We start from the raw sequence: 23933 nt of genomic DNA on the forward strand, positions 1-23933 counted from the left end.
ACAGGCCAAACAGAGGGAGTGGAGCATCCTGGAGCGAGAGTGAGCCTCCCAATCCCCACGGGACGGAGCATCCCTGGAGCAAATGGAGCATCGCTGGAGGAGATGGAGCATCCCTGGAGGAGATGGAGCATCCCATCCCCTCCCATCCTCGCAGACTCAGCCTCGAGCCGGGCTCCAAGTGTTTCCCAAATGCAGCCCTTTGCTCTTCCACCTCCACCTGCCACCAACACAGCGGGGAACTGAGGCGGGGACTGGGAATTCCCTTTCCCAGCTGGATCCCTGTGCTCTCGCACCTTTGGAGAGTCCGAGTGCCCCCACCCCACCCCTCCAGCTTCTCCCGGAGCCGGGATGAAGTTCAGGGCTTTGGCAGTGAATTATTTAGTGGCAGTCAGAGATCCTGGCACAGCGCGGGGCCCTCGTGAGCACTGCGGGATTTGGGAGGTCTCTGGAATCACGCACAATAAATGGACAATTTTATTTACTTGGAGGAAATGGTGCTGTGAAACCCACAACCCCCCTCCAAGGATGCCACAAAAGCCCCACGCAGACGGGATAAGAGCCGTGGAGGCTGAAATGCTGGAAATGCAAACGAAATTCTCCCCTAACTCCTGCATCCCCCCCAAAAAGTGCTTCCCAGAGCATCCCCCCAGCTCGTCTGGCCCCTCTCCAGCGGGAGCGCCCTGACCTTCATCCCGCTGCCTCTGGAGCAGCACATTCCCCTCGCTGGAGGTTTAGGTTTCACCTGGGATTGATTGAAACCTCGGGGCTGCGGAGGGGGCAGGGTTGAGGTGACCTGGGAAGGACTTGGTTGTTCGAGGGGCAGGTGGGGATTGGGTTATTCCTGGGGCTGGGGCAGGTGCCATTCTCACCTCATCACCTGCCCAGATCCCGGGAATCTCCATCGATCTGGGAGCTGGGAGGTTTTGGGATGGAGCCAGGCAGTCTGAATCAACATGGCACCAACCCATCTGTCAGATGGGTGGAGGTTTTGGGAAGGCATCCCAGGATTTGCTGATTTTACCCCACACCTGCCCGGCTTCGGGGGGGTCCCACAGAGCCACTCGCGTCCCCAGCCCTGATGAGACTTTAAAGAGGATTCCAGAGGCCGGGAATGGCGAGGGGGAGGCCTCAGTGCTTGGAGCCTGCTGCCCTCTCGGGATTGCAGCTCGAGTTCCTGGCACGGAGCGGCGGCCAGGATTTGCATCCACAGGATTTCCAGTAAGTTTTGCAGGCTTGGAATGCAGCTGCAGGGCTGCGGGGCTGGGGACAGCGGCCGTGGCTCCAGGGACAGCCGGGACCCCTCACCGGGACACAGGGACCGGGACAAAGCCCCAGTTCGGCTCCCTGGGTGGGGGATACCGGGGGGACATCGTGGAGGGGGGGATTCATCCAACCCTTGTGAGCGCGACTGGGATGGGCAGAGCTGGGGACAGCGGCCTGGGGGTCCCAGGGGTGGCATTGTCGCGGTGGGGGCAGTGCTGGTGACAGCGGGGACAGCGGTGACAGCGGCGCGGGGAGCGGGGAGCGCTGTGCAGTACCTGCTCCAGCCGGAGGCTTGGCCTCATCCCAGAGCAATTAACTCCTGGCACCGGCGCTGGGACCAGCCAGAGCCTGGGACAGCCCGGGCTCCTGCGGGATGGGAACCCCTGGGCAGGGGGCTGGGGCTGCTCTGCCACAAAGCCACCCCACAGCGCGGTCCCCGAGCTGTCCCCGAGCTGGGAGCGACTCCAGCGGCACCGCCCGGAGCTCGGGCACAGCCTCGGGGAGCAGCAGCGAGCGGGACGGGGCCGGAGGCGAGGAAGGAAGGAAGGATGAGGATGAGGATGAGGATGCCGGGAGCTCCCGGGCTCGCCAGCGCCGGGACAGTTCCCGGCCAAAGCCCTCCAGTCGTGCCAGGTCCTGCGGGATGGAGCAGAGCGGAGAGGCAGAGCTGATCCCCGAGGGAACGGGACCTTGGTGGCGCTGGCTGCCGGTGGTGGCTCCAGAGCCCTCGCCAGGAGCCCTCCCCCTGCTCCAGCGCCCCTCGGGGACCCTGCACCCACAGCGGCAGCGAGCCTTCCTTGGAAAAGGGTGGCCGCAGGTGGCAGCAAGGGACAGCAGCCCTGGAGGGGACAGCAGCCCTGGAGGGGACAGCAGCCCTGGAGGGGACAGTTGTCAGCAGCCCAGCCCGCAGCAAACCGAGCGTGGCAGTGCCCGAGTGCCGGCGGCCGGTGCCGAGCTCATCGCCCCGAGGAGAAACGGGATCTCCACCCGCTCCTTGGCAGGGAAGCGCTGCCTCCTCCTCCTCTTCCTCCGCCTCCTCCTCCTCAGCTTCATCCCCGGTCCCTGGGGGTGTGCCCAGCTCTGTTTCTGTCGCATTTGCCCTGTAGAGAGGTGGCACTCGCTGGGTCACACACAGAAGGGCCGATGTCCCCCCCGGGTGCCACCGCTCTGCAGGGACACGTGTTCGCCTCTGTGTCATCGCACGCCGCCCAATTTGTCACCGCGGTCCCCTGGGCAGATCAAAGGAAGCCGTGAGTCCTTGCAGGGCAGGTCTGGCTCCTGTCAGTGCCCGGGGTTCCAGTCCCTGTGACAAACGATGCTGGCTGTCCCCAAGGCACCCATCCTGTCCCAGTCTCCTCTGGGAGGGCAGGCAAAGCTTTAGCTCTGTTATCACCTAAATAAAAAAATAACTTTTGCCCCATTAAGGTTTATTTCAATATTTAAACCCACATCTTGTATATGCTAATGAGGTTAATTAAATACACACTGTCTCATCCATGATTATTACCGAGATCCGTGTCCGAGGAGAAGATTCCATTCTGAAGCTGCTTCTGTGCCTTCAATAAACCCTATTTTTGTGCATCTGATGGACAAGGTTTTTATTGAACACGACCACGTTTTCTCTGCCTAATTTGACACAATCAGGAATTAAAATAATCAGCCCGGCCACCCCCAGCCCCTCTGATTCCTCAGAACTCAACAGGGCTTACTTCCAGCCAAATTTCATTCACTTCATGCAACAGCTGGAAGCTCCCCTGGGGAGCAGCATCTCCCTCCCGTTTTCTGTCCTTTAAGAGATTTATTCCCATTCAGATTTAACCAATTTCCAGCAAACCCGACTGCTGTGGGTAAAGAGCTTTTCCCCAGCGGCCGCGGGCTGATAAAGGCGAGCAGCGCCCGTTCCCCTCTCCAGCTCTGCCTTCCAGGTCTCCCTCCATCCCCACAAGCGGATTCCCAGCTCTCCAAACCCCAGGGATGCTTTTCCAGAGGTGTTCGGGGGGCACAGGAGGTCACTCGTCCCCTCTGGCTGCGGGGAGGGCGGTGGGGATCAGCTCTTGGGATCGGAGATCCAAACCCCATCCCGGCTCTCCCATCCCGCTCCAGCCTGGAGCAGAGACAGGGATGTGGCTGCCAGGAAAAGGGACCTCCGAGCCCCCAAATCCAGGGAAAGGACCTCCGAGCCCCAGATTCCAGGGAAAGGGATCTCCAAACCCCCATCCCGGCTCTCCCATCCCGCTCCAGCCTGGAGCAGAGACAGGGATGCAGAGGCTGGGAGAAGGGACCTCCGAGCCCCCAAATCCAGGAAAAGGGGCCCCCCAAGACCCCAAATCCAGGAAAAGGGACTTCCAAGCTCACAATTTCAGGGAAAGGCACTTCCGAGATAGCAGATTCCAGGGAAGGGACCTCCGAGCCCCCATCCCGCCTCTCCCATCCTGCTCCAGCCCTTCCCGCGGCAGCTTGGAGCAGAGACAGGGATGCAGATGCCGGGAGAAGGAACCTCCGAGCCCCCAAATTCCAGGAAAGAAACTTCTGAGTCCCCAATTCCAGGGAAAGGGACCTCCAAGCCCCCAGTTCCAAGGAAAGGAGGGACCTCTGAGCGCCCAATTGCAGGGAAGGGTCCTCTGAGCCCACAGCTCCAGGGAAAGGACCTCTGACACCCCAATTCCAGGGAAGGCACCTCTGAGCCCCCATCCCGGCTGTCCCATCCCGGCTGTCCCACTCTCTCTGTCCCATCCCGGCTGTCCCATCCCGGCTGTCCCACTCTCTCTGTTCCATCCCCGCCTGTCCCATCCCTCTGTCCCATCCCCTCTGTCCCATCCCGGCTGTCCCATCCCCTCTGTCCCATCCCCTCTGTCCCATCCCGGCTGTCCCATCCCTCTGTCCCATCCCCTCTGTCCCATCCCCTCTGTCCCATTCCCTCTGTCCCATCCCTCTGTCCCATCCCCACTGTCCCATCCCCACTGTCCCATCCCTCTGTCCCATCCCCACTGTCCCATCCCCACTGTCCCATCCCTCTGTCCCATCCCTCTGTCCCATCCCCTCTGTCCCATCCCCACTGTCCCATCCCCTCTGTCCCACTCTCTCTGTCCCATCCCCTCTGTCCCATCCCTCTGTCCCATCCCCTGTCCCATTCCCTGTCCCATCCCTCTGTCCCATCCCTCTGTCCCATCCCCACTGTCCCATCCCCTCTGTCCCATCCCCTGTCCCATCCCCTGTCCCATTCCCTGTCCCATCCCTCTGTCCCATCCCTCTGTCCCATCCCCACTGTCCCATCCCCTCTGTCCCACTCTCTCTGTCCCATCCCCTCTGTCCCATCCCTCTGTCCCATTCCCTCTGTCCCACTCTCTCTGTCCCATCCCTCTGTCCCATCCCCTCTGTCCCATCCCCTGTCCCATCCCCTGTCCCATTCCCTGTCCCATCCCTCTGTCCCATCCCTCTGTCCCATCCCCTCTGTCCCATTCCCTCTGTCCCATCCCTCTGTCCCATCCCCTGTCCCATCCCTCTGTCCCATCCCCTCTGTCCCATCCCCTCTGTCCCATCCCTCTGTCCCATCCCTCTGTCCCATCCCCTCTGTCCCATCCCCTCTGTCCCATCCCTCTGTCCCATCCCTCTGTCCCATCCCCTCTGTCCCATCCCCTCTGTCCCATTCCCACTGTCCCATTCCCTCTGTCCCATCCCTCTGTCCCATTCCCTCTGTCCCATCCCCTCTGTCCCATCCCTCTGTCCCATTCCCACTGTCCCATTCCTCTGTCCCATCCCCTCTGTCCCATCCCCTCTGTCCCATTCCCCCTGTCCCATTCCCTCTGTCCCATCCCTCTGTCCCATCCCTCTGTCCCATCCCATCCCCTCTGTCCCATCCCGCTCCAGCCCTTCCCACGGGGGCCCCCTCGTGGCCGATCCCACACTCGGAGCTTTCCCAAAATGTTCCTTTTCCACCCCAAACCCATTTTCCCAGCCCACGGGACGCTGCTCCAGCCTGGCACATCCCGGCTCTGCCCTCCCTCCCTCCCTCCCTCCCTCCCGCTGCTCCCAGGAATGGCAGGGCCGGGAAAACTTCAGGAATCAGGAAAATGGGATTGCCAAAGGCCAGGAGAGCCGAAGGCTGAGGCAGAGATTTGCTTCCCTTCCCGATGGCCTGGCAAGGGACACCTGGGACGGGAAAGGGGACACCTGGGATAAAGGGGACACCTGGGATAAAGGGGACACCTGTGATGGGGTAAGGAGGACACCTGGGCCAGGTAAAGGGGGAAAACTGTGGCACAAGGTGGCACCTGTGCCATGGCAAGGGGGACACCTGAGCCAGGTAAAGGGGGCACCTGAGCTGGGACAACAGTGCCAGGTAAAGGGGGTCACTTGTGCCAGGGACACCCGTGCCAGGTAAAGGGGGTCACTTGTGCCAGGGACACCCGTGCCAGGTAAAGAAGGGCACCTCTGCCCAGGAAAAGGGGACACCTGAGCTGGGACAAGGGGGACACGTGTGCCACACCAAGGGGGGCACACGTGCCAGGTAAAGGGGGCACTACTTCCCAGGCAAGGGGGACAATTGTGCCAGGGCCAGGGGGACACCTGTGATGGGACAAAGGGGTCACGTCTGACAGGGTAAGGGGGGCAACTGTGCCAAATTTCACAGATTTAGCCCCAAACCCCTCCCAACAGCTGAGCTCTCAGCCAAGCCCTGCCATCCTGGCATCCTTGTCCTGGCATCCTGTGGCTGATTTCCCTGCTCCAGGTGTAACATTCCCAGGGATCCAGGCTGCTCCTGGCCTGCATCTCATGGACAGCACACACAGGGCACACACAGCATCTGACAAAAGCAAATTTATTTCCTTTTATGAAGCTTATATTACATGCATGGACCAAAGCCAGGACAACAGGTAACAGCAGGGCTGGGGTTTTGTCCAGATTCCATCAGTTTTTCTGGAATCCAGAGGCCAAATTCAAGGATTTTTTACTCTTAGAAAATACAATCATAATACAAGGAATGTTGCTTTTTTTATTATTTTGTTTCACTTCAATTCCTCCTCCTCCTATTCCCTGCATACAGCAAATGCTCCAAAAAAGGAGGCAGGAGGGAAAAATCTAAACCACACACACTTCCCCCCCTAGAAATTCCCTAAAACCCAAAACTGAGATGGGAGGACCAGACCTAGCTCTATCCAGAGAAAAAAAAAATACAAACAGAACATCAGGATTAGAGCTCTGACAGGAGCAGTACCCTCAGGATTTTCCTAGAAACAAAAACATTTCCCACATTTGTTCAATGAGATGCTCCAAATCCCTTCGGATCGCTTCTCTCGGGGTTTGGAAAAGCAGCTGGATACACAAAGATTGGTTTGGAAAATAAAAATACTGCATTCTTGGCAGAGTCTGCTGGATAATTCTGGATATTCTGGGTATCCCATAGCCAGCAGAGCGAGGTGGAGGTGGCAGAGCTGCCAGGGGCTCACTCTCAGCCGCGCTGCTGGGCCCAGCTGGGGCTGGCACAGGCGCTCAGGGCTGGATCTGGGATTGTCACCAGGTCCCTGCTCAGTCCCCTGTCACCTGCGTGGCCTGGGTGTCCGAGCTCTGGTTGGTGGACTGGATGAACATGGGCTGGGTGATGTCCTGGCCCGCGGGCATTGTCACCTGCTGGATCTGGTACAGCTGCTGCAGACACAGAGTGACAAAGGAACCTCCGTTAGTGCTCAGCACACCCAGAACCCTCCCCCAGATTCTGTCCCTCTGAGACACCCCAAAACCCACCATGAGCTGCCACCAAATCTGCTGCTAATTCCCACCAGAGTCCTTCTGGGAATTCCTGATGCCCAGGCTCACATCAGGGCCCCTCTGCCCATGGATTTCCCAGAGAAGCTGTGGCTGCCCTGGACCCCTTGGAAGTGTCCAAAGCCAGGCTGGACAGGGCTTGGAGCATCCTGGGACAGTGGAAGGTGTCCCTGGATGAGCTTTAAGGTGCTTCCAACCCAAACCATTCCATGATTTATGATACTCATGGAACACCCAGGTGTTAAAACCTGTATTCCTGAATTAGGAATTTAGGATTTCACCCGGAGTGCCAGGGACTGGATGAATTCAGAGCAAAGGCAGCAGAACTTTAAAAATCCACCTGAATTTAGACTGGCACAACATTCCCTTACTGTGCTGCAGGCCAGCAGTGCTTTATGAGGAGGAACATGTGGATTTAGGACAGTCCCTGTTCCCCTTGTGCCCCCCAGCTCTTACCTGTCCATCCGTGAACTGGCTGAACTGCTGCTGCCCCTGCTGCACCTCTGTCTGCGTTATCTACAGAGATAAGAGCAGCTGATCACTGCCAGCCCTCCCCAGAGGGTCACAACCCCACCAACACCATCCTGCTGCTGCCTGGGGAGAGGTTTTTAACCTCAGCCAACTTTGCCAGCACCCCAACCGCGAGAGGAACGGCAGCCACGGACACCTCCAGAGCAAACACCACCTTCCAGACCAACACCAGGTCCTTCCAGACCCACACCAGGTCCTTCCAGACCCACACCAGGTCCTTCCAGACCCCAAAACCACGTCCTCTCTGCTTCCCCTGAGGAGAATGTGGTCTCCAGGCCAGCGGGAAGGATCCCTCAGCCTCAACGCCGCTCCCGACGTTCTGCCTTTCCTGCACGGCTCCTCCCTCACCCAGGCAAGAAGGAGAAGGAAAGAGAAGGTTGATGAGCCCAAAATGGCACCTGCAAGCAGCTCAGAAGCAGCGGGAGCTTCACCCAGAGCCACACACACACACACACACAAACAAGCTCTGCATGCACCTCTCCTAAAGGAGGTTCCCGCTACGCTCCTTCATCTTTTATTTCATTTTTAAAAAAAAAAAAACTCTGACAAACAAGAAGAAAAGAAAAGTAGGAATCCTAACCCAAGAGGTGGTTGAAATCCCCTGGAATTCGCAGCTTCAGGAGCTAGGGAAGAAGCCTTGGAGGCAGCTCTGTGGAGTGCATACCTGCTGTGCATTGGTTGCAAGCGTCTGGATCTGCCCCTGGACTACCTGGGTGCCTGACACGGGTTGGGCTAAGCGGATATACTGCAGCTGGCCAGCATTCAACTGGACCTGGAGACAGGTGGAGGGGGCAGGGAAAGAAAATGAAACAGGTCACTCTGCACCCCCAACACACAGCAAAATTCCCTGCTCGATTCCACCACAGCAGGTGGAGTTTATGGGGGAGCTTTCCCCAGGAGCTCCACGGAATTCTGAAGGGTTCCCAGCAGGAATCGCCACAAGGGACCCTAAAGGCAAAACCCCGGGGCACAGAGCTCCAGGACATCCCTCAGGCACCACATTCCTCCTTTTTTTTCCAGCCTGGGAAGGGTCAGTTAGTAGCTAAAGCATATTAATGGCTCAGTTTCTCAGGGATTTGGAAGCACTTTTGGTTACAAGGATTAAGTTTTACTCCTTTGAGGCAGCATTTCACATCAACTGTTAGGAGCTGGCAGAACCAAATAACAAATATCCTGCACCCCTAGCAATCATATCCTGCACCCCTAGCAATCATATCCTGCACCCCTAGCAATCAGATCCTGCACCCCTAGCAATCAGATCCTGCACCCCTAGCAATCACACCCTGCCAAAATTTAAGGAATAAACAGGAATTTCACCCACAAATAAAGCCAGCAGAGATGGCAAACCCCACAGGTATTTTTGGAGGCTTTGAAGGCAGCTCTGCCAACACCTGTCAAGTCCCACCTGGCCCAAGCTCAGCTTTTTGGTGTCAGTGCTTCATGTGAGAGATTCAACCCCAAATTTATTCCCTAAATCCCCTAATTTTGGATGCTTGGGAATGTGGGACATGAAGAAAATTCAGTTAATACACACAATAAAAATGTCACAGATATCACTGCTGGATTTTCCTTCTGTTATTTAACTTTGCAACATTGAGATTCACAGTTTTAAGGGTAATTTCATACCAAAAAAATCATTTATTTTTTCCTTTTTATGAAGGGGAAAGAGCACACAGAACACTCTAAAAAAACTGCTGACTGATAAAGAAGTGCCTGGCACGTGGTCCTGGCATTCCCACAAAAGCCACCAAGTCCCCCATTTGTATCTGAAAGCTCCAAAATTATTTCAAGAGCAAATAAACTCCTCCTGAGCAACGAAATTTCAATAAAGAATTGGTTTCTGCATTGAGATCTGCAGGGAGGTCAAGTTTTCCACGCTGGGGGAATTAGGTTTTAATTACTTTGTTAAATGATGGTGGAAGAGATTTGGGAAAAGCTCTTCCAGCAAGGAGAGGAAGCTCCAAAGAACCTGCCCAAAATGAGCTCTGGGTAAGACAAAGATTAAATTTTATTATAAAATTCACATGGCTAAACAATTATCACTTCATTGATGGATTCACTGCCAGCTTTTCTCTGTTAGAAAATCACTTTTCCACTTAATTTCTGGAATAAAGAGCAACAGGGAGTGTGCACAGCACCAGGAACACGTGGAAAACCAGGAGTAAGATGCTCCCAACACTCCAGGGGCATTTCCAGTTTCAGGAGAGAGTTTCCAGCTCAATTTGGGTGAGCCAAGATTCCCTGCTGAGCCCTCAAGAGTGCACGGAGCTGACAGAAGATGGCTCTGACTGTGCCAAAAGAGAAAGGAAATAAAGGAAAAAAGTAAGAAAAGCAAAGCAGGATGAGCAAAACTGACCAAGAACTGGAATTTTGTAGAGCCAAATCCAAGTTTTTCTCCAAGTTTTATTTTATTTCACTTGCTGGAAGCTCCTTCAGCACCAACTGTGGCTCTTCAACAGAAGAATCCTCCTGGCTGCAGCCAAACAGGATCTCTGCTGGATGGGGGGGCTGGGAATTGGGATTATTCCATCCCACGTGGCTGGTTTGCAGTCTTGGAGCTGTCAGAGATCCAGGTATTCCCAAAAAGATTCCACACTGCAGCCCCTGAGGAGCTCCCACAGCTCCCTGTTCTCCACAATCCCAGGAAAGAGGGAAGAAAATGCAAATTCTTGGTCACAACCAGACCCTAAAACCCCTGCAGTCTGTCCAAAACCACAGGATCACTTCCCAAAGGATCCCCCTGGATTTTCTTCAGGAGCTTTTGGCCCTGAACAGCTCCTTTGTAAAGAATTCTTTCTCCCAAGAGATGTCCAAGCCCCTTTCTGTAGTTCCAGCATTCTCTGCAGACAAATCTGAGCTGTTCTTTCTTGCTGAGGATCCACTGGAGATCTCCTTCCACAATTCTCTGAGGAACAAGTTTCTCAGAGAGATTTTCACAAGGAAAAGAAGAGAAAAAAGAAAAGGAGAAGAAGGAAAAAAAGAAATGGACAAGAAAATGCAGAGAAGAAAAAGGTTTCCTTGTAATAAAAAAGACAATTTGGGAATTCCTTCCTTCCTGATCAACACCTCAAGGCAGCAGGAATCAGCTGAAGACTCAAGAGATGAAAAGAGCTGCAAAAATCTGGCAGCTCCCCCAAGCCAAAGCCTTTCCAAGACACCCTGACCACGAGCAGAGGGAAGCTCAGCAAGGCTGGAAAGGCAAAACCTGCGTGAAAGCTCCAATTTCACAGCAAAACTGAAATCCAAGAGAAACGCCTGGCCTTGGGTGACCTTTGTGTTCTGGAACACAGAAGTGGCTGATTTTTGTTTATTTTTTTCCTCCAACAGGTGTGATATTTCCCAGCTGGGAACCAAAAGCCACAGCTTTGTTGTAATTCTAAGTTAATGTGACTTTTTTTGACTTCTGTGTTTACTTAGGACACATTGCAGAAAGTTTGGGTTACATTGGGCACCTAAAATCCCATTTTTAAGGCTGATGTAAAAGTGAGGAGGTATCTCCTGGTTCTAAAAAGCCATTTCTCCAACCAGCTCCAAACATTTTGGAGAAAATATTTCTTTTAACATCAAAGTTTATTAATAACTCCCAGATGGCAACTTTCCCACTCAGCCTGCCAGGTCACGACTTCAGATTGCAGAGGCACAACCAAGTAAAGGCAAAAGAAATAAATTCTCTTTTATTCAAAGCAGGCTGTGGTGAAGAACTGAGGTTTAGCCAGGAAATATTTGATTTACTGCTTCCTAATCACAACTATTTCACTCAGGGGAAGGTGTTTGGGGTGGGCAACGAGTCTGGACTAAATGAGTTCAGATTTATTTCCCCTTTCAAGTCACACTTGGTTGGTTTTCCTAAGTGCAGGAACCACACCACTCAATCCAAACTTCCTCTGCCAGTTAACAAAGCAAACAGAAACAAGCCTCATGCTCACAAAATTTGCTCAGGGGGACTTTTTCCACCTTTCCTCCTGGCCAAATCTTACCGGGATTTGTTGGATTTCTCCCGTGTTGGTGATGATTTGCTGCATCACTTGCATGGTTTGTCCTGTGCCGCTCTGAGCCTGCTGGCTCTGGCCCTGGGGCTGGGCCTGCACGATCTGCACCTGCTGCCCCTCTCCCACCTGCATTGTCACAGGGGTGGTCTGCACAAAAAAAAAACAGGGATGAGGATCAGGAGGTGGAAAATCCATGGGATGTCAGGATTGGGGCAGACTGAGCCTGTCCTACACCCCCTGATCCTTGCTGGGGTTGGGGCAGGCCTGGCCTACACCCAGGAATTGTGAGGATTAAAGCACCACAGAGGGAGCTCAGAGCCTGGGTGAGGCACTGTCCTGGAGGATCCATCCCAGGAACAGGATCAGGAACCACATTTGGCCCTGAAGAGCTGAGGTTGTCCCACAGAAAAGTCCAAGCTAAGGCAGGACAAGGATTGAAAGAACCTGGGACAGCAGAAGGTCCCTGATCATGGACCAGGGTGAGATTTAAATTCCCTGCTTCCAACCCATCCCAGGTGTTAAACCCATGATTTCCACACTGTCACTGATGTTCCTGAGCAATCCATCCCTGAGGATTCCCCTCAGGCCTGGCTCACCTGGCCCTGCTGGGGCAGGCCTGTCTTAGACCCAGATTAAATCACCACAGATGGAGCTCAGAGCCTGGGTGAGGCACTTCCCTAGAAGACCTGACCCAGTAACAGGATCAGGAACCACATCTGGCCCTGAAGAGCTGAGGTTGTCCCACAGAAAACTCCAAGGTAAGGCAGGACAAGGACTGGAACAATTTGGGACAGCAGAAGGTCCCTGATCATGGACCAAGGTGAGATTTAAATTCCTTGCTTCCAACCCATCCCAGGGGTTAAATCCATGATTTCCACACTGTCACTGATGTTCCTGAGCAATCCATCCCTGAGGATTCCCCTCAGGCCTGGCTCACCTGGCCCTGCTGGGGCTGGGGCAGGCCTGTCTTAGACCCAGATTAAATCACCACAGATGGAGCTCAGAGCCTGGGTGAGGCACTTCCCTAGAAGACGTGACCCAGTAACAGGATCAGGAATCCCAGTTAGTCCTGAAGAGCTAAGGTTGTCCCACAGAAATGTCCAAGGTAAGGCAGGACAAGGACTGGGACAACTCGGGATGGTCCCTGGAACACCTTGGAAGGTCCCTGATGGTGGAACAGGTGGAATTTCAGTTCCTTCCTTCCATCCCAACCCACCCCAGGGGTTAAACCCATGATTTCCATGCAGTCACCGACGTTCCTGAGCAGTCCATCCCCGAGGGTTCCCCTCAGGCCTGGCTCACCTGGCCCTGCTGGGGCTGGGCGATGATGATCTGGCCCGGCTGGATGGTGGTGGTGGCCGTGGTGGTCTGCTGGCCCTGCTGCTGGCCCTGCACCTGCACTGCTGCTGGCTGCTGGGCCAGGGTGAAGTAATACTGCACGGGCTCGGCCGGGGTGACGGCCTGGCGCACCTCCTCCTGCAGGGGAACAGCGGGAATGGGGAAGGGAACATGGCACCCGCCCTCCCCAGACACAGCCCCTGGCAAAGGGGCTCCAACACCTCCCTCAGGGCAGGGAGGTGATAAAAAGTCAAGTCAGGGTGAGCTGATAAAAACCCCATTGCTCAGCTCTGTGGAAATCAGGAGTGTTCCCAATAAAGTGTGGGTGATGTGCCTTAAAAACCTCAGCACCTCGAGTCACAGTGAGGAGGAGAAAATGAATCAAATTACCAGAACTGAAAGCCATGGAACTTCCTTCCAATTGCAAATGGCCCAGGACAACTGACAGAGCCTCCTCTGTCACCCAGCCCCTCTCTGAGCTGCCTTCCCCACCCTCCAGCGAGCTCTGGTGTCAATAAAAGTCATGGATTTGAAGCTTGCTGTCGTGTCTGGAGTTATTTATTTAAATCCTTGCCAGGCTGAGAACCATTCCCTGCTGTGGGAGCAGGGACAGCTCAGCAGTGGAAGAACCAAAGCTCTGCTCTGCCTCCCTGGCAGCAGCAACGCTGCTTTCTTTCATCTCAGCAGAGAAAAGCCCCTCACGATCAACGACATTCCAGGATTTTCAGAGATTATGGGATGTAGATACTGCAGGATCAGAATTCCTGAGCTCCCCAGAGCAGATGCAGCTCCCAGACGTTCACTCCATGGCAGAAGGCGTAAACAATCCTCTCCCAGCCACCTCGAGTTCACAGCTGAGAGTGTAGGATGTTTACACGTGCTACAACATGGGACATTCCCACCTCCAACAGCCTGCTGGAATCCCTGCTTTTCTGAGGCTTGCTCATGGATTCCCCTCCAGTTGATCCAGCTGGGCAGGAAAAGGAAAATTCACATTAAACAGGAGCATGTCTGGGTGAGCAGCGGGCTGGAGTGAGGAGTTTGTTGGCTTAGAAGATGTTTTTTGGAGAGCAGAACAACTCAGGAGTTACTCCTGGGAGGTTTCCCAGAGTAAGAATCCCAAAAATTCAACTGATCCCAGCTGGTTGTAAAAAAAGACCGACTTTGAGCCTGGCTCTCAGGGCAAACATCATCACAACCTCCACCAAACACAACATTTCCTCCTCCTGCAGCTCCCTGTTATTCCCATTCCCCTCATCAATTCCTGTGAAGGAAGGAGTAATAATATTTAAGAAATTCAAACCTATTTTCACCAGGGCAGTGAACCAGCAACCCACAAGAGCTGGGGCTGCTCTCAGCCCAATCCTTAGGTTATTTCTGGAGTGCTCCAATCCCCAATTCCAGCTGAATCCTGAAATAATGAAGGCCACTGAGAGCTCCTCTGAGCATCTATTCCAGGATGCTCAATCCTGTTTGCAGGAATGGCTTTAAATCCAAATCTGCTTCCACTCCCTCCTAGCCCAGCCTCTGCCATCTTTTATTTCCAGAGCAACACAACACCAGGATTTCATTCCCAGCTCCTCCAAGAACCAACACTGCCTTGTCAAAGAAGAGATAAATACAGATTGTAACACCAGGCAAAAATAAAAAAATAATTAAAAAAAATCCAGGCACAGGCAGCTTTTCCACTGGTTTTCCCTGTAAATCCTTAACCTACATTCCTACATTCTCCACCCAAATTTTCCTGCTGGAAAAAGCATTCCTGGTGACCACAGATGGGTGAGGAACATCTCCCCAGCCTCATTTCCACCCCAAACCCCCAGGATTTCCTGGCTGGGATGGATCAGTTATCCCAGTAACACACTCCTCAAGTGCTCCAGGAAAATTCCTTGGATTCCAGAGCTTGGATGTTCTGTAATCACAAGCTCCTGATGGGAATCAAGCAGGGAGAAGACACAGGGAATGCTCTCTCCTCCCAAACATGGTGCACTGCTAAAAATAGAAAAGTACAGGAATGAGGTACCCCAAGGATAAAAAAGAAAAAAAAAAGTGGATTTCCAGTGCCAGAATGGAAATTTCAATGACTTCTGTAAAACAAGTTAAGGAAGAGCAGCTCTGGGAGCTGTTTTGTCTTTTAATTAACACCAAACTAATGAGTTGGGAGAAATCATGAGGATTTATGCAGCTATTTCTATTTTATGTTGAGTTTCCAGCACACCTGGCATGCTGATTTTAACCCCAGGAGCAGCAGCATGGACTCTCCCAGATTTTGGAACATGGAAAAGGGTTTTCCTTATTTTCTAGACCTTCTGGAAATCAGGATGGGAAGTTAAAGGCAGCTCAGGGCACTAGCCCAAAGGAAGAGGTGTGGATTCTATTCCCTCCCTTCACTGTCACTCCAGCAGCACCACCAGGACACTTCCAGGAAAAAAAAAATCAAGCAGCAACCTCCAAAATCCAGCTCCAAATGGGAATGCTGCTCTGGACACTCAGAGCAGACAGAATTTTCCATGCTAGCCAGGATTTAAATGGAATAGGGGAAAAAAAAATCAATTTTAGAGACAAACTTCCAAGCCAAGATGTTCCACAGGATCCCAAATTCCTCAGTTTTTTGGGACAACTGGGATTTTTCCACGCTGCAAACCTTCAGAAGTAGCAGAAAGGTGTTGTTGAAACAATAATTTGAATTTTCTTTTTTATTGCAGGAGCGGAATTATCCAAAGAGGGCCTTGAGGGGAACCCAGAGCTTTTATCCACCAGGGAAATTGGAAGGAAGGGATGAGGAATCCCTGCAGCTCAGCTGAGAGCAGCAGCCTGCTGCTGTAAACATCCGACTGAAAGCTCCTTCCAGCACCTTCCAGCTTCCAGTCAAGGATGTTTACAGAGGCACTGACTGCCCCAAAGGATGCAGGAGGGGATTTTTCAACCCCAAAATGCAGATAAATCCATTTTTTGTCCAAGTTAAATTCTTCCCACTGGCACCATCTGGGATCAGAACTGTTCAGGAATGGGTTTGGTTTGGTGTTAGGACTGGTGTGATCTCCACTCAAGCTCTATTTCCATTAAAAACCCAGTGGTTTTTAGTTTTATTGATGAATTTTATTTAAGAATTTAAGAATGTGAAATTTAAGCATTTAAGAACCTGAAATTTAAGAATTTAAAAACTTGAAATGAAAGAATTTCACAGAATCACAGAATAATGAGGTTGAAAGAGACCTCTAAGATTATCGAGTCCAACCTAAATTTAAGAACCTGAAATGAAAGAATTTTAAAACCATGAAATTAAAGAATTTAAACCCACGAAATTAAAGAATTTAAAACCATGAAATTAAAGAATTTAAGAACTTGAAATTTAAGAATACAAAAACCTGAAAACCACAGGAAATAAAACAGAGAAGAGGAAACCTCACGTTTAAATCTGTGTTGCTTGATCACCCCTGTTTTCATCAGAGGCTGAAACCACGCTGAGGAAAGGACAAAAATTGCAGAATTTGGTGTCTCACCTGCCTTTTTGGAGGCTTCAGCTCATCCCTGGGCACAATATCGATCAGGAAATCAAACTGATCAAACTTGGTGATTGCCATGGCGATGTCATTCCTCTGCAACAACAAAGGGAGAGATTCCTCAGCTCCAGGAGGGTTTTGGCACTGGATAAATGAAATTAGAGGTGTTTAAAGCTGAGGGGAAAAAGCAGGGAATGTCTCCTGCAGGTCCCAGCTGGTGGAAATTCAGATTTGTGCTGAGCAAAGCCTCCAAAATGGGCAATAAAAAAGGTTTTTGGCAATTTGAGCTCAGTTTAATGGGTAGCAGTCGTGGGTGCCTGCCCCTAAATCAGCAATTCCTGCCCAAGAACAGGAGAGCTGATGTGGGCCTGAATATCCCAATTTTTCCCCTGAGCTGAGGGCCTGAATTAATGGTTGCTGCATTTTCCAGTACTTCTGCTCAATATGTAAGACTAAAAGTGAAAAACCCCTCTTTTTCTCCATAAAATGACCTTAAAAATTATATTTTACTCTTCAACCATTAAAAAAAAATTAGTATTATTGAGGAAATGGATTCTCTAAAAGAGACAATAATCTGTATTTTGTTGTATTTTTATTTTCACCTCCACAAACCAAACCTATACATACAAATTTAGATTACAACTAACAACAACAAAATCAACCAGAAATTCAACAGCTGCAGAGCTGATCCAGCAAATCAGCTGAGATAGAGACTTGTGTTTGGGTGGGTTTATTTTAATTAAATTAACAAAAAACCCTTTCAGCTGGGCAGTTGTGTGTACAAAACTTGTTATATTTTACTCTTCAACCATTAAAAAAAAAGAGTATTACTGAGGAAATGGATTCTCTATAAGAAGCAATAATCTGTATTTTGTGGCATTTTTATTTTCACCTCCACATTTCCATCACCACAAACCCAACCTCTCTGTGTTTAGATCACAGCTAACAACAAAATCAACCAGAAATTCAACAGCTGCAGAGCTGATCCAGCAAACCAGCTGAGATAGAGACTTGTGTTTGGGTGGGTTTATTTTAATTAAATTAACAAAAAGCCCCTTTCAGCTGGGCAGTTCTGTGTACAAAACTTGTTATATTTTACTCTTCAACCATTAAAAAAATTAGTATTATTGAGGAAATGGATTCTCTATAAGAAGCAATAATCTGTATTTCGTTGTATTTTTATTTTCACCTCCACAAACCAAACCTATATATACAAATTTAGATTACAACTAACAACAACAAAATCAACCAGAAATTCAACAGCTGCAGAGTTGATCCAGCAAATCAGCTGAGATAGAGACTTGTGTTTGGGTGGGTTTATTTTAATTCAATTAACAAAAAACCCTTTCAGCTGGGCAGTTCTGTGTACAAAACTTGTTATATTTTACTCTTCAACTGTTAAAAAAAAGAGAATTATTGAGGAAATGGATTCTCTATAAGAAGCAATAATCTGTATTTTGTTGTATTTTTATTTTCACCTCCACAAACCAAACCTATACATACAAATTTAGATTAGAACTAACAACAACAAAATCAACCAGAAATTCAACAGCTGCAGAGTTTTTCTAGCAGGTCAGTCAGCTGAGAGACAGAGACTTGTGTTTGGGTGGGTTTATTTTAATTAAATTAACAAAAAACCCTTTCAGCTGGGCAGTTCTGTGTACAAAACTTGTTATATTTTACTCTTCAACTGTTAAAAAAAAGAGAATTATTGAGGAAATGGATTCTCTACAAGAAGCAATAATCTGTATTTTGTGGCATTTTTATTTTCACCTCCACATTTCCATCACCACAAACCCAACCTCTCCGTGTTTAGATCACAGCTAACAACAAAATCAACCAGAAATTCAACAGCTGCAGAGCTGATCCAGCAAATCAGCTGAGATAGAGATTTGTGTTTGGGTGGGTTTATTTTAATTAAATTAACAAAAAGCCCCTTTCAGCTGGACAGTTCTGTGTACAAAACTTGTTATATTTTACTCTTCAACCATTAAAAAAATGAGTATTATTGAGGAAATGGATTCTCTATAAGAAGCAAAAATCTGTATTTTGTTGTATTTTTATTTTCACCTCCACAAACCAAACCTATACATACAAATTTAGATTACAACTAACAACAACAAAATCAACCAGAAATTCAACAGCTGCAGAGTTTTTCTAGCAGGTCAGTCAGCTGAGAGACAGAGACTTGTGTTTGGGTGGGTTTATTTTAATTCAATTAACAAAAAACCCTTTCAGCTGGGCAGTTCTGTGTACAAAACTTGTTATATTTTACTCTTCAACTGTTAAAAAAAAGAGAATTATTGAGGAAATGGATTCTCTACAAGAAGCAATAATCTGTATTTTGTGTCATTTTTATTTTCACCTCCACATTTCCATCACCACAAACCCAACCTCTCCAAGTTTAGATCACAGTTAACAACAAAATCAACCAGAAATTCAACAGCTGCAGAGTTTTTCTAGCAGGTCAGTCAGCTGAGAGACAGAGATTTGGGTTTGGGTGGGTTTATTTTAATTCAATTAACAAAAAGCCCTTTCAGCTGGGCAGTCGTGTGCCTGGCTGTGTAGAACACACCCCTGGTGTTGTGGAAACAGGGAGTGGGGAGGGATTTGGGAGCCCCTCACCTGCAGGGTCCTGCGTTTGTTGTCCTCTGTGTGGATCCAGGCCCGCAGCGTCAGCTCGGTGATGAAAATCTGAGCAGCTTTGGCAAACAGCACGGGGGCTTCTGCACTGATCATCTGGGAAAAATCACATTATTGGCGATTTTACCACTCAGTTCTGACGGTGCAAAAAGGAATTTCATTGCCTGAGTGGAAGTTGGGTGGTTAAATGAGAATTTGGGGGAGTTTTCACCTCAGGATTTCCTCGGGTGTGACTGAGTTAAGATCATGGGAGAAGAGTTTTGGGTGTCTAAAATATTCTCTACAGAGATTTGTTTGTCTTTTTTTCACCAAATTCCTTTTCCTTAAAAAACATCTGGCTCCAGTTTAACTCAAATTAAGCAGTTTGGTTATCAGCCTCGACATTAATGCTTATTAATTAACCTCTAAATAGGAATATTTCAGACAGGCCAGAGACTTTCCCTGCTCTCCACTCTGCCTTAAAATCTTATTTTCCCCTTTATCATCACAAATTTGGCATTTTTTTGGTTCAGACACTGAGTTGGGCCCTCAGAGGTCTGGGATCATCTTTTTCCACGGAGTCTGAATGGAGAATTTTCAGGATCTCATTTAAATTAAGGGATGTCCTGACAGAAGGATGGTGTCACACTGAGGGAAAAAAGAAAAAAAAAGAGGACAAAAAATTCTCTTTTCCCTCAGGAATTAAGTGACAGTTTTCCAAATAAAAAACCAGGGATGAGTGGAGCAGCACAGAGTCAAAAACTGCAGGTGATTCCTTTTTCCTTTTTGCTGTGTCAGGGAGTTTTCATCAATTTGTGTGTCCTTGTCATCAAAATCCCAAATACTGGGATCAAACCCACGTTATCCACCTGAATTATTGCTTCTTTTTCCATAAAAATGGAGTTAGGTGGCAGAAAAATCACTTTAAATCTTTGTGAGAGTGGAGAAAAACAAAGAGGCAACTTGAGAGGAGACAGTTAAGCACTAAGGAAAACAGGAAATAGCCAGAATTATTTTTGTATTTATTATACCCTTAAAGTGGTATTTATCACAAGAAAACAAAACTTCAAAATCACAACCAAAATCCCAAATGTTTCTGCTTTCCAAGCTCACTTTAATTACACAAGGCCAAGGGAATTTTGGTAAAAAAGGCTTTAAAAATAATAATAATGAGAAAATTAAAGAATTTCAAGGAACAATGGGTAAAATACCCAGGAAAAGGATCATAAATTCAGGTTAAAAATCCTGAATATACCTTCACATCCTCATCCAGTTTCATGATCTTCTTAATCCGAGCCAAGGGCAGCTCCTGAACCCTGAAGTCTTTCTGCAGAGAGATGTGAGAGATTTTTACTGATATTTAACTAAAAATAAAGGCTAAAAATGTGAAAACAATCAGTGTTTTCTAGAACTGAACTGGTTAAAATCAGATTTATTCTCTTGCAGGTGTGGCAGCTGTTCCTGAGGGCTGGAAAGTCTCTTTTTTGTGTTTTATATTGATTTATTTCTTCTGTCAGACATTTATATTCATTATTTCACTTCCAAGCTGAAGTTTTCCCCAAGAACAGAATGTTTCTGATGTCACCCATTTATCCATCTATTTATATTTGAAACAACTAAGTCAATTCTGTTTCCTGAGCCCCAGAAACCATTGGAATTTACAAAAAAATCACAGGAGAAAATGAAGGTAAGTAAGAGCTGGATGAAATCCTTGTGTTTCTCTGTCACTAAATTCCAATTTTGGTGTTAAAAACCTTGCAAGAACTTGGTTTAAAAGATCATTTTGATGTTTTTAGGTGGATTTTTCCCTGTTTCCCAGTCAGGAATGGTGGTTTAGGAGCCTGGATTATCCCTCTGAGCCCAAATTTGCACCCACACATTCCCTGGAGAGAATTCCTGGCCTCAGGAAATCACCAAGAGGCTTCTCCCTTTCCTGAAGACAAAAAGTGAAATTAAAATAAATTAATTAATTCAGTGTATCCCTGCCAGGAACCTCTAAAAAAAAAAAAAAGGGGAGAAAGGCTGAGGCTACATCCCACTGCATCAGGAATGCAGAATTCCTACTCACAAAAGAGTTATTTAAAAAAATAATCATCTTCCCTTCCTAACAAAAATGTCACAGAAAATAATGGGAAAGTCATTTCTCCAGGGAAAAAGCACTGCAGGATGAGTTAGGGAAACAAAAGAGGGAAAAAAAAGCTGAAAATGCTGGGTTTTATTCAGAATTTCTCTTCTTTCCAGTAAAGAAAAATGTGGATGTTGTGCATGGCCCAGCCAGCACTCCAGCAGGGGCATTTAATTTAATTAATATCCAGCACATTTATCTACATTATTTTATATATTTACATAATCAAAAACCATTTTGTGCTTTTTATTCTGCAGAGAAACCTGAGTGTGGTGTTCCTGCTGCAAACCAGAATTAATGTGTTGTGAGGCTGTCCCATCCTGATGGAAAATGTGGAATTTTGAAGGATTTTGGGCAAAAAAAGGGCTGGGACCTGTCCTTAAACAAGTGAAGGGGTTGCTAGGACATGAAAAAATACCCCAAAAGGGTTTTTTTGTTGTTATTTTTGGGTTTTTTACAATTTTTCCCCTCATGTTTTTTCCTTTTTAAAGGGCCTCATGAACTTTAAGCATCACAGAAAGCTGAGGGGAAAATTTTTAATCTGCACCACTTAAGACTTAAAATTCAACTTTATGAAAGCTGAGGAGACACAAACAAAAATAGTAAAATAATATTAAATAATAAAATATTAAAAACACAACAAATAGCAAAAATATATTAAATTAAACACACATGAATATTAAATAATCAAATATTAAAATGATAAAATAATTTAGATATTAAATATTAAATATTTAATTTAGAGGGAAAAAATTAGAAATGGAAACTTTTTTATTCCTTTAAGGCAGGCAGGCCACATGCCATAAATCAGAAGGAGCAGCGTGGTGGGGAAGGGAAGCAGGAAAAGCCTCAGCCACCAATTCCTCATCTCTGCTTTTCTCCAAATTAGGCCTCCTTGTCTCCACAGCCTCTTGTGGAGCTGCAAAGCTGAGCTCAGCCTAGGCCTGGCTCTTATTTATATATTTTTATGTATATATTTATCCTGGACAAGCAGGATTCTGCTGCATCCTCCCCCTTTCTTTAAACACACTTTACTCTTGTTTTTATCCTGAATTTTAGCCATGAAAAAAAAAACCCCACAAAACCAGGCAGAAACAGCCCCAAAAATCAGGGGATCAACACAGCTTTTGCACCCACATCTGGGAGCAATTTTTAATAAAAACCAGAATAAATGTCAGGATTTGAATCCACAGCATTAGGATGATTTCCTGTTATCCCTTTTCCTTCCTTTCCCTCAGTTCCCAAAAATCAGGAACCAACAGATTTTCCATGTCCAGAGGAATAATTTTAATAATAAGCACAATATATTTCAGGTTTTCATGATTCCACAGTATTGGAATGATTTCCTGTTATCCCTTTTCCTTCCCTTCCCTCAGTTCCCAAAAATCAGGGACCAACAGATTTCACCCCCACATCCACAGGTGGAATTTCAGTAATAAACAGAATAAATTTCAGGATTTGATGGTCCCAGTATTGGGATGATTTCCTGTTATCCCTTTTCCTTCCTTTCCCTCAGTTCCCAAAAATCAGGAACCAACACAGGAACAATTTTAATAAAAAACCAGAATAAATGTCAGGGTTTGAATCCACAGTATTGTGATGATTTCCTGTTATTCCTTTTCCTTCCTTTCCCTCAGTTCCCAAAAGTCAGCGACCAACAGATTTTCCACATCCACAGAAATAATTTTAATAATAAGCAGAATAAATTTCAGGTTTTCCTGATTCCACAGCATTGGAATGATTTCCTGTTATCCCTTTTCCTTCCCTTCCCTCATTCCCCAAAAATCAGGGACCAACACAGGAACAATTTTAATAAAAAACAGAATAAATATCAGGATTTGATTCCACAGCATTAGGATGATTTCCTGTTATCCCTTTTCCTTCCCTGCCCTCAGTCCCCAAAAATCAGGGACCAACACAGGAGCAATTTTAATAAAAAACAGAATAAATGTCAGGATTGGGTGGTCCCAGTGTGAGGATGTTTTCCTGTTATCCCTTTTCCTTCCCTTCCCTCATTCCCCAAAAATCAGGGACCAACACAGGAACAATTTTAATAAAAAACAGAATAAATGTCAGGATTTGATTCCACAGCATTAGGATGATTTCCTGTTATCCCTTTTCCTTCCCTGCCCTCAGTCCCCAAAAATCAGGGACCAACACAGGGGGAATTTTTATAACAAACAGAATAAATGTCAGTAAATTTCAATAAATTGATGATTCCAGTGCTGGGATCTTTTCCTGCTATCCCTCAGCTCCATTCCCAGTGACTCCTGAGCTGGCAAAGCAATAAATAGATGCCACTACAGTTGAAAATGAAGCTGCCCATCCTTGCTAAGCTGTATAATAAACCCCTTTCATGTGGAGATGAAACTCCAGCTCGCAAGAATTCTCTGTGCTGAAAGAGGAGAGTAATTAATTCTGGTTATGCATACAAATTTCTACATCTGTTTCTTTAATCAACTATCTGCACATGGAAAAAAAAAATCAGCTTATCCTGGGCCTGGTGGATTTGGGGTTTTTTCTTTTTTTTTTACTTTGAAGAGCTTGGCTTGGACTTGAAGTTTTTGGTTTTAGCTGCATTAAAAGCACCAGGAGAGTGATTTTTGGATCATAGGAATCCATCAATCTCCCTTCAAAAGTCATTTTTATTACGTGCCCTTGCTCCCACACCTCTTGTGGGGATGGGAAAAAAGAGAAGTTGCTTAGTCCAGTTGTTATTCTCAGTCTAAATGGGATTTTTTAATCAGATGTCTTTAATTTAATAACACACCTGATCATGACACACTTGGAATTTGAGTG

At 47.9% G+C, this 23933-nt stretch overlaps 1 protein-coding gene across 5 annotated transcripts in view; it reads right to left on the reverse strand.

Annotated features, from left to right (window-relative positions):
- Window positions 1-6066: 6066 nt before the first annotated feature.
- Window positions 6067-23933, reverse strand: part of NFYC (nuclear transcription factor Y subunit gamma) — a 28996-nt gene continuing 11129 nt past the window's right edge. For 4 of the 5 annotated variants that reach the window (XM_064398205.1, XM_064398202.1, XM_064398206.1 and 1 more), the window contains 8 exons: window positions 20265-20336; window positions 19013-19126; window positions 16388-16483; window positions 12849-13022; window positions 11535-11693; window positions 8222-8329; window positions 7483-7542; window positions 6067-6909 (listed from right to left, as the gene is read on the reverse strand). In XM_064398205.1, coding sequence (XP_064254275.1) covers window positions 6790-6909; window positions 7483-7542; window positions 8222-8329; window positions 11535-11693; window positions 12849-13022; window positions 16388-16483; window positions 19013-19126; window positions 20265-20336 — 903 coding nt within the window. In that variant the 3' untranslated portion in view covers window positions 6067-6789. The remainder of the gene's footprint in view (window positions 6910-7482; window positions 7543-8221; window positions 8330-11534; window positions 11694-12848; window positions 13023-16387; window positions 16484-19012; window positions 19127-20264; window positions 20337-23933) is intronic. The other variant, XM_064398203.1, reaches the window with a different exon arrangement.

Source organism: Passer domesticus, chromosome 24, assembly GCF_036417665.1.
Source record: "Passer domesticus isolate bPasDom1 chromosome 24, bPasDom1.hap1, whole genome shotgun sequence".
NCBI classification, from domain to species: Eukaryota; Metazoa; Chordata; class Aves; order Passeriformes; family Passeridae; genus Passer; species Passer domesticus.